We start from the raw sequence: 13,472 nt of genomic DNA on the forward strand, positions 1-13,472 counted from the left end.
TCAGGTGGGCGCAAGACAGGGGAATTAGCATTCCGTTAGAAGTTGTGAAAACAATCTTACAATGTCCTGTGTGTCAACATCAAAATCTCGATCTATTCCTCACATAATTCATGGTACATCGAAAAAAGATAAATTAGATGGACAGATTTGGCAGACTGATTAGATCGGTCCTATGCCCACTAGTAAGGGATGTCAATATGCACGCACTATTGTAGACACATATTCTGGCTACCTGATGGTTTTACCATGTAAGAGAGCTACTCAATTGAATACGATTAAATTATTGGACCAGGTAGTCGTATACTATGGTAGCCATTTGCAAATTCAAAATGATAATGGGTCCCACTTCAAAGGGAAAATGGTCCTCGATTATTGTCAAGAAAAGGGAATTGAATGGATTTTTCATGTCCCTTATCAACCGGAAGCATCTAGACTGAGAGAATTAATGGTTTGTTGAAAGAACAAATGCGCAAAGTAGGAGATGGTACTTTGAAAGGTTGGCGAGAACATATTTGAAGCTGTTCACATTTTAAATAACCGTCCCATTGCCGTCCCATTGCGAACGGTGAGACTCCATTAATACGCATGTTAACGCCAGCCTTACAAATCAAACCAAATAGAGCCATGGAAACTGATGTATTAGGAAGTCTCTCCTGGTGCTTTAGCCCCTTATCGTGCCACTCCTGAGTCTGCTGGGGTGGATTTGCATGCAAGGGAGAAAATTCGACTTGAACCAAGGAGGTATTACAGTGATTGATACAGGAATTGGAGTACAAACTACATCTGCACATATGGCATTAATTGCCCCGAGATCAGGTTTGGCCCTAACGGGTATTCAAGTGTTGGGAGGGATTGTGGATGCTGACTATCAAAGTGTGATTAAGGTCATTCTCATGAACAGTGGTGAGAATATGCTGCCGATCCATAACGGAGATCGAGTGGCTCAATTGAGATTAGTACCTGTAAAACTATCCTTGGTTAAGAATGACGGTATTGACAGTTCGTGGGGACAAGGGTTGTGGCTCATCAGATACAATGGTTCCATGTGCCAAGGTATGGGTTGAGAAACTTACTGGTCCGCCTGTTCCGGCAGATGTGATTGTTGCTGGGGAAGATCCATTAGTTTTGGTGATGGTGCCAGGGAAAAGAAAATTGACTCGTATCCCTGCTGACAAAAGTTATTTGCGTGTATGATGTACTCCACTGAAATCTTGTTTTTGAATTCTGATATTTCTTAGATCCCGATTATGCAGAGTGCCTGTGTATGGCATGTTGGAGTGTATTCGGGAGGGTCCGAGAACATGTCGGGGATGTGGCAGATGACACTATTCACCAAGTGGAACGGGGGATCTGGATGCACATGGATACTCCCCCTACCAGTGTTGTGCCGGAGGATGCGTCTATGGCAGCTTATTGTGGTGCATTGAGAAAACGACGGGGCAGCGAAATAATGCCTTGCTTTTGACCCCTTCTATTATTTCAACATCCTTTTCACATCATGGTTATTCGGCCCTTGTCAGACAACCCGAAAACGTGTGGGTCTATTTGGAGTATTGCATAATGATTCTGTGGTTGAGAATTCAGATGTCTGGAAATCTATATATATATATCAGTACTGTAAATGTTGTGCTGACACTATCCACAAATGGAAAAACATTACCTGTATCATTACAAATGACATCACTCCTGCAGGTGAGTGTGCCTGCCCATCCGCGCCCCCATTTCCGTTGTTTGATTGTTTAACTGCTCCCCAGGCCCCGCGTTGCCCCGTGTTTCCCGGACTCCCCTTCCTGATTCTCCCTCGCTCAGTCCGCCCTCCACCCCTTCCTTGTCCCGCCATCTCCCACCTCCCGAACCGCCCTTCATCACTGGTCCTCCCAGGGCAGCCCTCTGCCCGGCAGCCCCCAGCGGCTAAGGGCCCCAAGGCCAAGGGCGGCTCCAACAGAAGCGGCTCCAGGAAGTGTCAGCAGGTGTCCGCAGGGGAAGCCAAGGAAGCCACCAGACACCGACAAAACTGTAAGTGCTGGCTTGGGTGGGGGGTAGAGCAATTACTCTACTCCAGAAAGCTCCTGCCACTCTAACCTACCTTTCAATGGCCTGCAGTCTAATGTTAACCAGTACCATAGCCCGAGAGAACCACACAGATTAGCCTGCGCCGCCTCTGGGCAGAAGTGTGATTCTTAGCATATGACACACCTAGATGGAACCTCTAATAGCCTCTCTGAGAAAAGTTGAATTTAGAAGTGCACCCAATTGCATTTAGAAGTTGTGACCAATAGCCTCTCTGAGAAAAGTGTACAATCTTAAACGCCTGAAATGAACAAAAATGCATAGAACGGACCTGTCCGCACGGAATTGCGTGACGTACATAATATGCTTTGGAATGCAGGGAAGATTTGAAAGAGCATACATCATACCACACCCCACGCTTACTCTCTCCTTTACACCACCACTCAACTAGAACACAGAGATACTATGACACCATTCGGTATAACTGTTCTCATATCAACATCTCCCGCTCACTCCACATCACTCTAAGTAAGCATTGCTGATTTCACACCCCCCAGCCAGGCGCTCTCCTCAGGCCTAACGCAGCCACACTCGGTCTGGATAATTCCGGCCAGAGCGAACACATACACCTGATCTCTCAACCACCACACCTACCGCTAAGAAGCAGCTACCACATGAATTCCAGACCAGCTGCACACATACCTGGTGCGCACTCGCACTTTTTGGACTCTCTCTACTGACCGGAACTTCGGTTCCCAAGGGCGTTCAACCTACCAGCGCCTTCAGACCATACCAATGGTATATAAGGCGCTATTTAAATGCAAAATAACATTACATAACATGTCTGCTATCAAATGACTTGTGATCGGTCCTACATTGGCAAGTGTCAACAATTGAAATTGATGCGAAAGGGACCACTTTTGAGCAACGATTGTGTACAAGATCTATAAATGCTTGTGTTGATGTTTCAAATAATAGGATATGTAATTTTACTGTTTCTACTGCTAGCCACCTGAACCATGCAACACATCCACCTGGTTGGTTATTCTCCTGTGGGAATTTCACTTATTCCTATATTCCTGCTAATATTTCATGTGGCCCATGTACTTTGACACGCCTTGGTTTGATGATGTACCCTTTAAAATCTGCAATTGGACGTTCTATACATGATGCTTCATATACTGCTTTATCACCAGACTGTAATACTGAAGTACATTTACTCTCGGAAGCAGAAGTATTAGCATTAGCTATTATAGGGATTTGGGGCTTAGCTGCTGGGGGATATAAAACCATGATCAAATTAGCCTGTCTGGTGGTTAAAGGGCTTAACGAAACTTCACAAGCTTTGACTGAATTGATGCTAGACAATAGAAATTTTAGGAAAGCTATTTTGCAAAACGGAACAGATATAGATTATTGGTTGTTAAAGCATAATTTAGGTTGTGAAACTATGGAAGGTATGTGTTGTTTCGAACTGGGAGACCATTCCCGTTCTATTGAAAAACATATTCAGAGTACGAAAGATGTGGTTGCCAGAGTAACGCAAGATCAGGACAGTGATTGGTGGGAAAACTTATTTTCATGGATTCCTGAAGCACTACGTTCGGCTCTGATTTGGCTTTTTGGTGTTGCAATTATAGTAATTTGCTTTTGTTGTGCTTCATGCATTCCTAATTTGTGGAGAATGTTTTAAAGGTTTTGGATGTTCCCTTCACACCCATCGGGTTATGGTAGTTGATTGTCCAAGGGGTGGAGTGTAATGCTTGTGCGAAATGTGAGCTAAAGCTATATGGTGTCGGTGTGCAGCCATTTTGGACACTCATCTCCCATCACTGTAATAAAAGCCTGCATCTCTGCGGGCCTCGTAAAACAAATGAGCTTTTCAGAAGCAAAGGCAGAGCAAGGTCATGTAACTACATAAATACTGTTGCCAAGTTGACTTGCTGCGGAAAATAGTTATTGTATTGTCCACTGAAGGATGAACATGGGGAGGGAGGTAGAGCGTCCTGCAGTTGCATGATAAGGGGTTCTGGGAATAAATGCGAGAAGAGGGGTGCTGGGTTTTTCCACTCCTGGCTGTTTTTTTCCACTCTCTGACCCTTCCACTTGTGATCTGCTCTTCGGGCGAGGCTAGACCCAACTGAATCTGTGGCAAAGTTAGTTAGAACTTAAACCCCCGAATGATGCAGTCTCGCTGAGTGGGAGGATGCTCCGCCTCAGACCCAGTTAGCACGAGTGATGTCTTTGCCTACCTGCTCTGGGACTAAGCAGTGTCGTAGTGGCCAAGATGAAGGTGTCTTCTGCATCCTTGTTAATGGTGAAGCCATTTATATCTATGTTTTTACATAGATACATTGCATGTTTGTAGATTTATACTATACATGTATTTTGTATGAATAAAGAGCCTATAACAAGGCATTTTCAGTTTTATTACAACGATTAGTCTAAGTGGGATTTTGTGCCAATCAGAGTCCAATAAATTGTTTTGCCGGTGGCCGGGGAAAAGTTTAGGTAAGTGTTCCCCTCACGTGGCCAAGCAAAAACAAAACAGTCTTAGTATGGGGTCTATGGGGTATGCCGATTACTGCGATTGGCAGTCAAGTTGGCCTCACTTAATTGGGTGCAAACCAAGTCAAGGTGAGATAGATGCTGCTCCCATATCCCCATGTCATTGAGAGATGCCTTCGCTTAAGGATAACAGGGCTAAAACCTGATCCATAGGTTGCAGGTGCTCTGTGTAGCCTGAAGGGTAGTACTGTAAATTGAGAAGGCTGTTTTGGGCTTTGTTTCTTCGTCTAGCGGGACCTGCCAGTACCCTTTAGTGAGATCAAGAGTGGAGATGAATCTGGCCGACCCCAGCCGGTCTACCAACTCGTCAATCTGCAGCATTGGATAAGCGTCAAACCGGGAGATCTCGTTAGACCGGTGGAAGTCAATGCAAAATCTCCAGGACGGATTGGGTTTCAGGACCAGCACAACTAGGAATGACCATTCACTGTGAGACTGGTCTAGAACACCTAGCTCAAGCATCTTTCCTGGCTTCGGGTAGTCAATATAGGGCTTAAGGATTGTCCTTCCTGGCGGGGTACGTATATAATGGACAACCCCTTGTACCCAGCCAGGCTTGGATGAGAACACATCAGAATAATGGTGGTTGAGCTGGGCGAGTTCTTGGTGGAGTTTGATGCGTAAACTCGTAGGGATAGAGACTCCACGCATTTTATTTTTCTAAAGGTTTAGTCCTGATGTTATTGACAAATAGCAACAAGAGTTGCAGACTGCCATGCTCCTTCCATGCTTTCAATTTATTCATATTTTAAAGTTGGGATGGTTTCAGTCTATCTGCCTGTTGTACTTTATAGGTTAAGGCAGATACCTTATCCATGACAGTATACAGACTGTGCCATTGAGCTTGCAACTTATTTTGGGCAGTCCACTATAGTACTATTAACTGGTTGCCCACTTGGAATGTGCGGACTGGACTGTCCCTCCCTCAAACCCTGGTTGTGAGCTTGTTTCCTGTCAATCTTGGTCCTTCTGCATGTTTGACCTTACCAGCTCCCGTTCCTAGCTTAAGGTAGTCTATATAGGGCGTAAGGCAGATTGTCCTTCCTGGTGGGGTGTGTATATGATGAACAACCAATTGTACCTAGCCAGGCTGTTCCATATACCCCTGTGAGCTCTGAATATGTTTTATTTTACTGTTTTCTCTTCCATTATTGCCTTCTGAATCTTCCCAGAGAATATAAAGGATGCCTCGTGGGATCCGCCCATACACACAACCTTGAAGGGAGTGAATCCGTCGAGGCCCGAGGGGGTTCTTCCTGACTGCAAACAGGGCCCAAATTATGATGTCATGCCAATTTCCATCCTGTTGTACCCATTTTCAAAGGATGCGCTTTAAGGTTTGGTTAAACCGTTCAACAAGGCCATATGTTTGTGGATGGTACGCAGATGTTTTGAGGGCTTTAATATTTATAATGTTGGCCATTAGCATACAACACGTACCTTGATCCGTTACAATTTTAGATGGGAGGCCAACTCGGCACTAGGAAATCTTCTGGATATCTGGTTGCATATTCCACCAGCACCAAGATATATCTGTGCCCAGATTGACCAATGACCATCCCACTGGGATGAAATGGTAGCTCTATAAAAGGTAGAGATTGGAGCAGGGCATTTGGAAGGTGTCTGGAGAGACGTTTTGACATATCGGGCAGCAAGCACAAAACCTCTTGGTCTCCGCGTATACCCCGGGCAAATAGAATCCACTGAGAATAGATGTTCCAGTCCCAAATGTCCTGCAGTGATGCTAGAATGTCCCAGTTCCAGAACAGCTTAACGGTAAAGGTTGAGGTACTAAAAGCTGGTGATGGGGAACAACATTCCCTTTTGGATTCAAACTGACTCTGTATAGGAGTACATTCTTAAAGTGAGCAGTCGACATCTTCTGATGAGTTTTCCAGGCATGCTCCAACAAAGGATCGGTTATTTGGGCCACTGCAAATTCCACAGAAACTGGGTCCTCTTATCGTTCAACCTTGGGATATTCTCTCGGCGGTCTGTAATAGTTCTGAATTTGGCTTCCGCTCACTCTGTGTGAAGTGCCATCCTCCTCTATTTCTGGAAGAACCATACACTCTTAAATAAATTGAGCAATGGGTTTGCCTTGCTTTACTGTAACAGGAAGGTTATGATGGTTCAATAGGATTACCTTGATTTCACCTCAATAATCACGGTCAATCAACCCAGCTCCAACACCCAGGGAGCATTTCTGGGTCAACCCGACTTCGGAGATACTCTTCCATAAGTACCCTCCAGAAGCTCCAGCTTCAATATGGTCCACGCTACGGTTTGGCTTCAGGGTGTAATCGTCACCACCTCATCTCCATATGGATCCCATCTGGTGGCCTCTGTAGTAACTCAGTGGGAAGTCTGGGTTCTTTAGGGAAGTTGGCGCTACAGCTGTTCTTCTCTCACTACTTCCCTCAGTTTTCCCCTAACCTAGCACAGGCATCCTTAATGGGTATGCTAGTCGCTATTGGATCGGGGACACCTGTCTGGAGTCTACCTTGATCTATTGGTGGTTTCCCAAAAGCATTAACCGACTGTCTCCCTAGGGATCTTCTAACTATCCCTAAACTATCCCAGCTTAGTGTTCTAGGATGTTAGGGCCTTCTTCCACACTGCTCTACCGAATTGATTTTCACACACTTTCTCAACTGCCCCTTCTCTACCCTAAGATGTTCTCCTCCCGCTATACTTCTGTCCTTCCACCCTCACAATGTGCCTTCGTCACTTCAACCGTTAGAGTTCACCACTCTTCAAACTCCTCTACTTCAACTACTTCTACCGCCTCTACTACTACTACTACTTACTTGCCTCTCCTTACTATTACTCCACCTTCTATTCCCACTCGACCATTACCACTACTATTCTTGCTACCTTGCCTACTACCCTCACTATCACCCTCTAACACTCACTAGCATCCACTAGTCATAACTACCACTTCCTATCAATCTACTTCTTCCACAGCTACAACTATCTCTGCTACCACTACTCCAAACTACTACAACCATGACCTCCTACTCTGTCACTATTCCACAGACTCCTTATTGCACAGACCCCCTTTTCACCAAAAACCTCAACACTCCTTTTGCTCTTACCTCCTCTGGTCTCTCGGAGGTCCTCCTCACCAAACTAACCCACACTGACAAGGCTTCCCTTAAAATAGCCCAACCCTCTCCCCTGATTGGCAACTCACCCCGGCCAATAACTTATCTTCCTTGAGAGGGTGTGACTAGAGGTGGGCGAACCTGGCGAGGCCCTGGCTGGCCTGGGCTCCAACAGGGGCTCCAGCCTGACCCTCCTTTCAGGCTGGTACCCCCGGATGCCACTGGACTGCCACAGGCCCCACCGTAGCTGCCAGGCGCACACGAGGAGTACAGATACACACCACCCTCTGAGCCATGACTTCCTGCCCCGACCCCAGGCAACACGATTGGCTGTGGGCAGAACAGGGCGTCACTGGAGCAGCCTTAAACAGGCTGATGGGATAGACATTTGCACCTTTATCCCATCAGCTCTCTCTCTCTTTAAGGCTGCTTCCGGTGTGACGAGGCTCAGGCTGGGCGGTATAGGATACCGGTGTGCAGCAGCTATGCTGGATTAAGGAAGGCCCAACTCCCCACCCTATCTTCCTTTTTTGGGCATTTGTTTCCATTTTGTCAGTGCGCAGCACATGCAAAATGGGAAGAAATGCTCATATACAAAAAATAAATAAAACACGTCCCTGATGGTGGCTTGCCAGGGCCGCGTTTAATGGTTTTCCTTTTTCTGGAGGAGCAATGGATTTCATGGGTTCGGCCCGTGGTGCGCTCCTAGAGCCAGGCCTGACCCCCTCCTAGCTCGGCTCTACTCATAAAATTCCTGGCTCCGCCAGCTCTAGGTGTGACGGGATGCCTTGTAAGCCCCGCCCTCTTTCCATGTGGTCTTGGCATAAAGACTAACATCATTAGCAGGGTAGTGGCTCCTGCTCCCTGGAGGAATAATGACTAGTCTTCCTTTTGCCGACTCCTGCAGACAGCTTACACCCTTGGTTGCGTTGGCTTTCTGCCTTCTACACATCTGTGACTGATGTGGTCATGCTCGTCCCTTCCAAATGCATTGTGCAGACTGCCACTCGGCAGTCCAGGCGTTCACGTCTTCTTCGAGGCCTCGCCCCGCTGCTCACTGCAGCAGCATTCACGCCACCACACCAGAAGGTGACAAGAAGGCCTGCCCCCGCTCAGGCACCTTAGAAGGGAGTCGGGGTCCTGGATGCCTCCTTCCCCTGACTAAGCCTGGTCCAAAGCCTTGTCACAATACACAATTTTATTTGAAATTAAAAACTTACCTAGGCCTCACAGTCTGATGATATAGTCCTTTTGCTGTGCAAATATCCTCCATTATAATGTCCACACAGCAGGCTAGCAGTTAAGAGCCTCTTCATCCCTCCCTTTTCATGTTGTAGAATCAGGCCTGGGACAGGGCCAGTGCCAGCATGTCGACTATTCTTCCAGCCCGAGTCAGGCAAGAAGAGTGACGGTTGAGGAGGCATCATCTCTTCGATGCGCCATATTTTCCAGCGCCCATTGAAGAGGTGAAGTTGGTGACAAGAAACGCAGAACTCCCTAAAGCTCTCATCAGGTTGTCCATGAATCAGTGCCTGGGAGTCTATGTCGCCAGCCCTGTATCATGGACAACGTGGGACAGCTCATTAGAACACCACCAGTCTTTGTATTTGCAAAGAATGGAAATATTTTTAGATTCTCTATAAAAGCAAAGACTGCATCTGCGTTAAGGAATGATAGAAAATATAACTCAGTCCATAACGCAAATTAATTTGTCTTGTGCCACCACCAGAAAACATTCCAGCACCCATAGAGGCCCACAAGTAGATGTGCAGCATCATAGAGCCCCCTACTGGAGAGGATCCATTAGGTTTTGGTACAACTCTGAAAACGCCTGGTGCAAGTGTGCCATTGGGAATCATCTAGAGCAAAGTTGCTCAGGCTGCCAGCCAACAGAAACCAGAAACCTAAGCAGACAAGTGCAAGGAAAGTTCAGGCTCCACGCTTATTCAATCATTGATCGGCTTGATGCGACTGCCAACAGGGGTGACACAAGGGAGTGTGGTGTGGGCGATGGGTGCTGAAGAACAGGACATTTGTAGAACTTGAAGAAAGAAAATAAAGTGTTGTTTAGATATGGGAATTAGTACCATCTTCCTGGTTTGGCTGCGACAAGGAGGTCCTCGAACGAACACGACAGCACGCAATAAATTCCTGCATGTTCAAATACTATTCATTAATATTGAAAATATACTATCTTATGACAAAATGAAAATAAAGAAATAATGGCAGCATACTTACAACCATCTAGACTCTGCTATGAGAATGCAGCAGGTCGATCTTGGTCTGTACAAGAAACTGGTCCATTGAATACAATTGGGAGAAAATATGGCTGAAACATGGGTGGCCATATTACATCTGCCTTGCAGCCCCATCACAACCTACCCAGTAGAACAAGCGTTGGTACACTCACTTCTACCATGTCAGCACTTAAGCTCATCTCATCCTTGCCCAACCTGGAGACCATGGGTAACTAAACCAGGGAGATGCTCTGTAAAAGGACCAGTGATATGGAATGTGCACCAAAGAGGGAACAATCGGATGCTACTAAAAGCTGAAAGATCACATACTTTTTTCACTTGCCTAATCCTAACGGGACTCAGCCACTGGCGGGCATCATTCTGATCTACGTTTTGATGTTCATGGAGGGGTGAAACTATTTATTTTCACAAAGCAACATAAATGTCAAAGGAGAGGCACTGATCAAAGTCTAAATGTTGATTAAGGATGAGAGTAATCAAAAGTCAACCTTTTTTTTACCCCCAGTGAACCCCAGAAAAATAAAGACCGCACCCTGGTGCACTTACCTTCAGCATCAAGCCACACATACTGAAGATCATGCCCAGGAGGTTCATGTAGTCTGGCGTTGGATCTTCCAGTGTTGGGTTATTTTCTGTTGTAGGTGGTTTGTAGCTGTGAAGACAAAAATCATATGAGAGGCAGGAGAGGGTGCACCCACCCGGGCATTTCCGCTCTGTCCAAGCTCACAAACCAGGAGAGCATCCATTGATTTGAACAAGTGAGCCAAACTGTCACAAAAAGACTTTTTTTTAAAGTTGAATGTATTGTATGGCATAAGAAAATTGATACAAGTCACATACCATAAAGTTAAGCATAACAATAGCAAAGCCAATTGATGTGTTTCTAAGCAGAGAAATAAGGAATACCTGACCCCTTTACATTGTCAGGTCGCGGCTTCAACTCCAGGGCGGTACCGTACGTCTGTGTACCATGCCCCTAAGGGACTGGCGAGATGCTTGGCGGCTCGCACAACAAGCCTCCGGGAGGACTTCAACTCCCAGAGGCCCACGTGCATGTTATGATGTCATCATGCCCAAAAATGCAACCTGGAACCGACAGGATCCCATACTCACTTTCCCCACCATTAGAGAGATGGCATCTCGCGGTGCAGGCCTCCTCAACTGCAATTCTCTATTGTGACAAGTAGCTGTGTTAGTTTCCTGGATTTTGGGGTCCTGTTGGCTGGTCGACATCTGGTCCCGCTTTTGACTTGCCTCGTTTACTTTGTACATGTTTTTGGAACTTTGATCTACTGGTTTTGGACTCTGCTTGGCGTTATTGGATTGTGAATTGAATCTTCCCTAGAATTGATGTTTTTGGAACTTTGTGATAGTTCTTATTGTTTGTTCTGCTTGGTCCCTCCCTTGGACTTTTGTGATTTTCATTATCCTTTAGTATGCGTCCGCATGGTGCCCAGGTATAGCTCCCTGCGCCCCTTACTTTGTGTGCCTGTTGGTCTATGGATACTTTCAATCTCTGGTAAGAGGTGGAATTTAGGTTCTACCTCATGTGCGATCAATACTACAGGTAGGAGAGGGGGATCTTCCATAAAAGCATTATGTTAATGACATCTTTTTGTCTTTTTCCTCCCCTGTAGTTGGTGTGTGCTTCCTGTGAGGGTTCAGTAATGAGAGGCAGACAAGTGTTTGATGATTTATCAAAGTATGCCATTGTATTCTTTAAATAATATTCAAAAAAGCCGACTCTGCTGAGGAATTCCTTGCCTGACCAAAGCTAAGGGAACACACTAACACAGAATAACAAATATACAAAGAAAATATATGGCAATACCACATGACATGACAATATTCACAGTTTCTAAATGACCTTTGAATGTCCTGGGTAAATTCCCTTCCCCAGGATTCAAGGTCACGTCTGCAAATGTTCAACCAAAGAAATAAATGTCTTGAATCAGTTCTTGAGGTCTCAAAGTACGGACAACAAATCTCTTCTCCTGTGTGAAAGATCCACTTCCTACTTCCAGAAATAGTACCAATGGTAATCCTGGCCACGATGCTTTGTCACCTCTTCAAGAAGATTTGCCACAGTTAAAACAAAAATGCAATATCTACACTCTTAGTAACATACAGTTCTTGGTCAGCATTTAGGAATTCTTTAGGTAGACTTTAGCATTCATAATGGTACATTTGTCAGGATGACTTCTCAGTGCTGCTGCTTCCACTTCAACAACCACACTTCTACTTGATTTACCACGAGAACAGTAACCTTTGTATCACAGTACTAACCCTTGTTTAGACTACTGCAATGTTGCATCTACTGACAACTAGATATACAACCACTGTTTTAGTACTTTGGTCTATTATCTCAGCTTCGGCGATTTGGTCTTTTAGACAGGCTTCGACAAAGTACTTCAACACCCTTTGGTAGGCAAGGCACTCTTCCTCTGAATATGTCAATTCAAAAGGGGCAGCCTCTTTGCCTCTCTTGTCTGTCTGCCACAATAATAACTAGGGTTTGCCTATTGGACTCGCTTCTCTATGTCTTCCACAGTTTTTGTCACTACAGATTGTGTCCATTTCAAACTAGTCTTTATAAGCAATCTGTTTCATTTTCCCAGCTTTACCTCTACCTTTTGCCAACTATCAGCCCAAGTAATTACTCAGAAGCCCTGGTGCCACTCTTAGCTTCAGGTAATGCTTTTACACTCGTATCTTAGGTCAATTGACTGTTAGTATCTTCACAGTACAGATAGATTGGTTTTCAACTTCGAGAAAGGCTGGTATTGCTGTTATATGGGGAGACACTTGGCTTGGGCAATGCCTGTTCGCTCCTTCAGTAATATATACACACTTTAATTTCTTATCGTGAAAGGTATGCCTTGTTAAAGTAAACCGTAGAATGCAGTGTGTCTTCAGAAATCACAATTAGGCACACAAGACCACTTCTTGATGTTGTACTCATACATTAAAGGTTTCAAAAATGGGTTTAACAAGGTTAGGTATTCGGTAATGATCTTCACAGCGTTCACCCTCATTAATTGGTGACATGCTGAGATTTACTCACAGGCTTCTTCAGCACTTGCTCAGTGGGTTGCACTGCTTCTACGACCTCTACCACACCTTCTGCTGCTTCTGGCTGTTTAGGTACCCACACCCCTCCCCCGTGAAGGTGTCTCCGGAGACCACCTCACTCCAAGACCCACGAGTGGGTAACTGCTCCTCGCCTCAGTCTCCAGCACCTTCAGTATGCGGCAACCACTGCAATCAGGCTCCCATGAGGGAAGACAGCTCTCCTGCACGCCTTACACTGCGCAGTCTCTCACTTCAGAGATTGTAGGAACAGGGCCCTCTCAGAACACGCAGGTGAAATCTGCTGTTTCCATGTTCCGGCCTCCCTCTTGTTCTCCCATTTCCCCTTGGGTAGCCAGCCACATACCTTCTTCCTCCTGCTACAGCTTGCATTCCAGTCACAGTTCCAGCTCCCTCCTCTCCTCCTAATTTATGCATCCCAGGTTCCTTCAGGTCCACC

The 13,472-nt window shown here is 45.7% G+C and overlaps 1 protein-coding gene across 1 annotated transcript in view; it reads right to left on the reverse strand.

Annotated features, from left to right (window-relative positions):
- The window catches only part of WDR83OS (WD repeat domain 83 opposite strand), a 44,906-nt gene that overhangs the window by 6,534 nt on the left and 24,900 nt on the right, over positions 1-13,472 (reverse strand). The window contains exon 2 of the mRNA XM_069604107.1: positions 10,490-10,595. Within this exon, the coding sequence (XP_069460208.1) occupies positions 10,490-10,595 (106 nt within the window). The remainder of the gene's footprint in view (positions 1-10,489; positions 10,596-13,472) is intronic.

Source organism: Ambystoma mexicanum, chromosome 3q (genome assembly GCF_040938575.1).
Source record: "Ambystoma mexicanum isolate Mex_15411 chromosome 3q, UKY_AmexF1_1, whole genome shotgun sequence".
In the NCBI taxonomy this organism is placed as follows: domain Eukaryota; kingdom Metazoa; phylum Chordata; class Amphibia; order Caudata; family Ambystomatidae; genus Ambystoma; species Ambystoma mexicanum.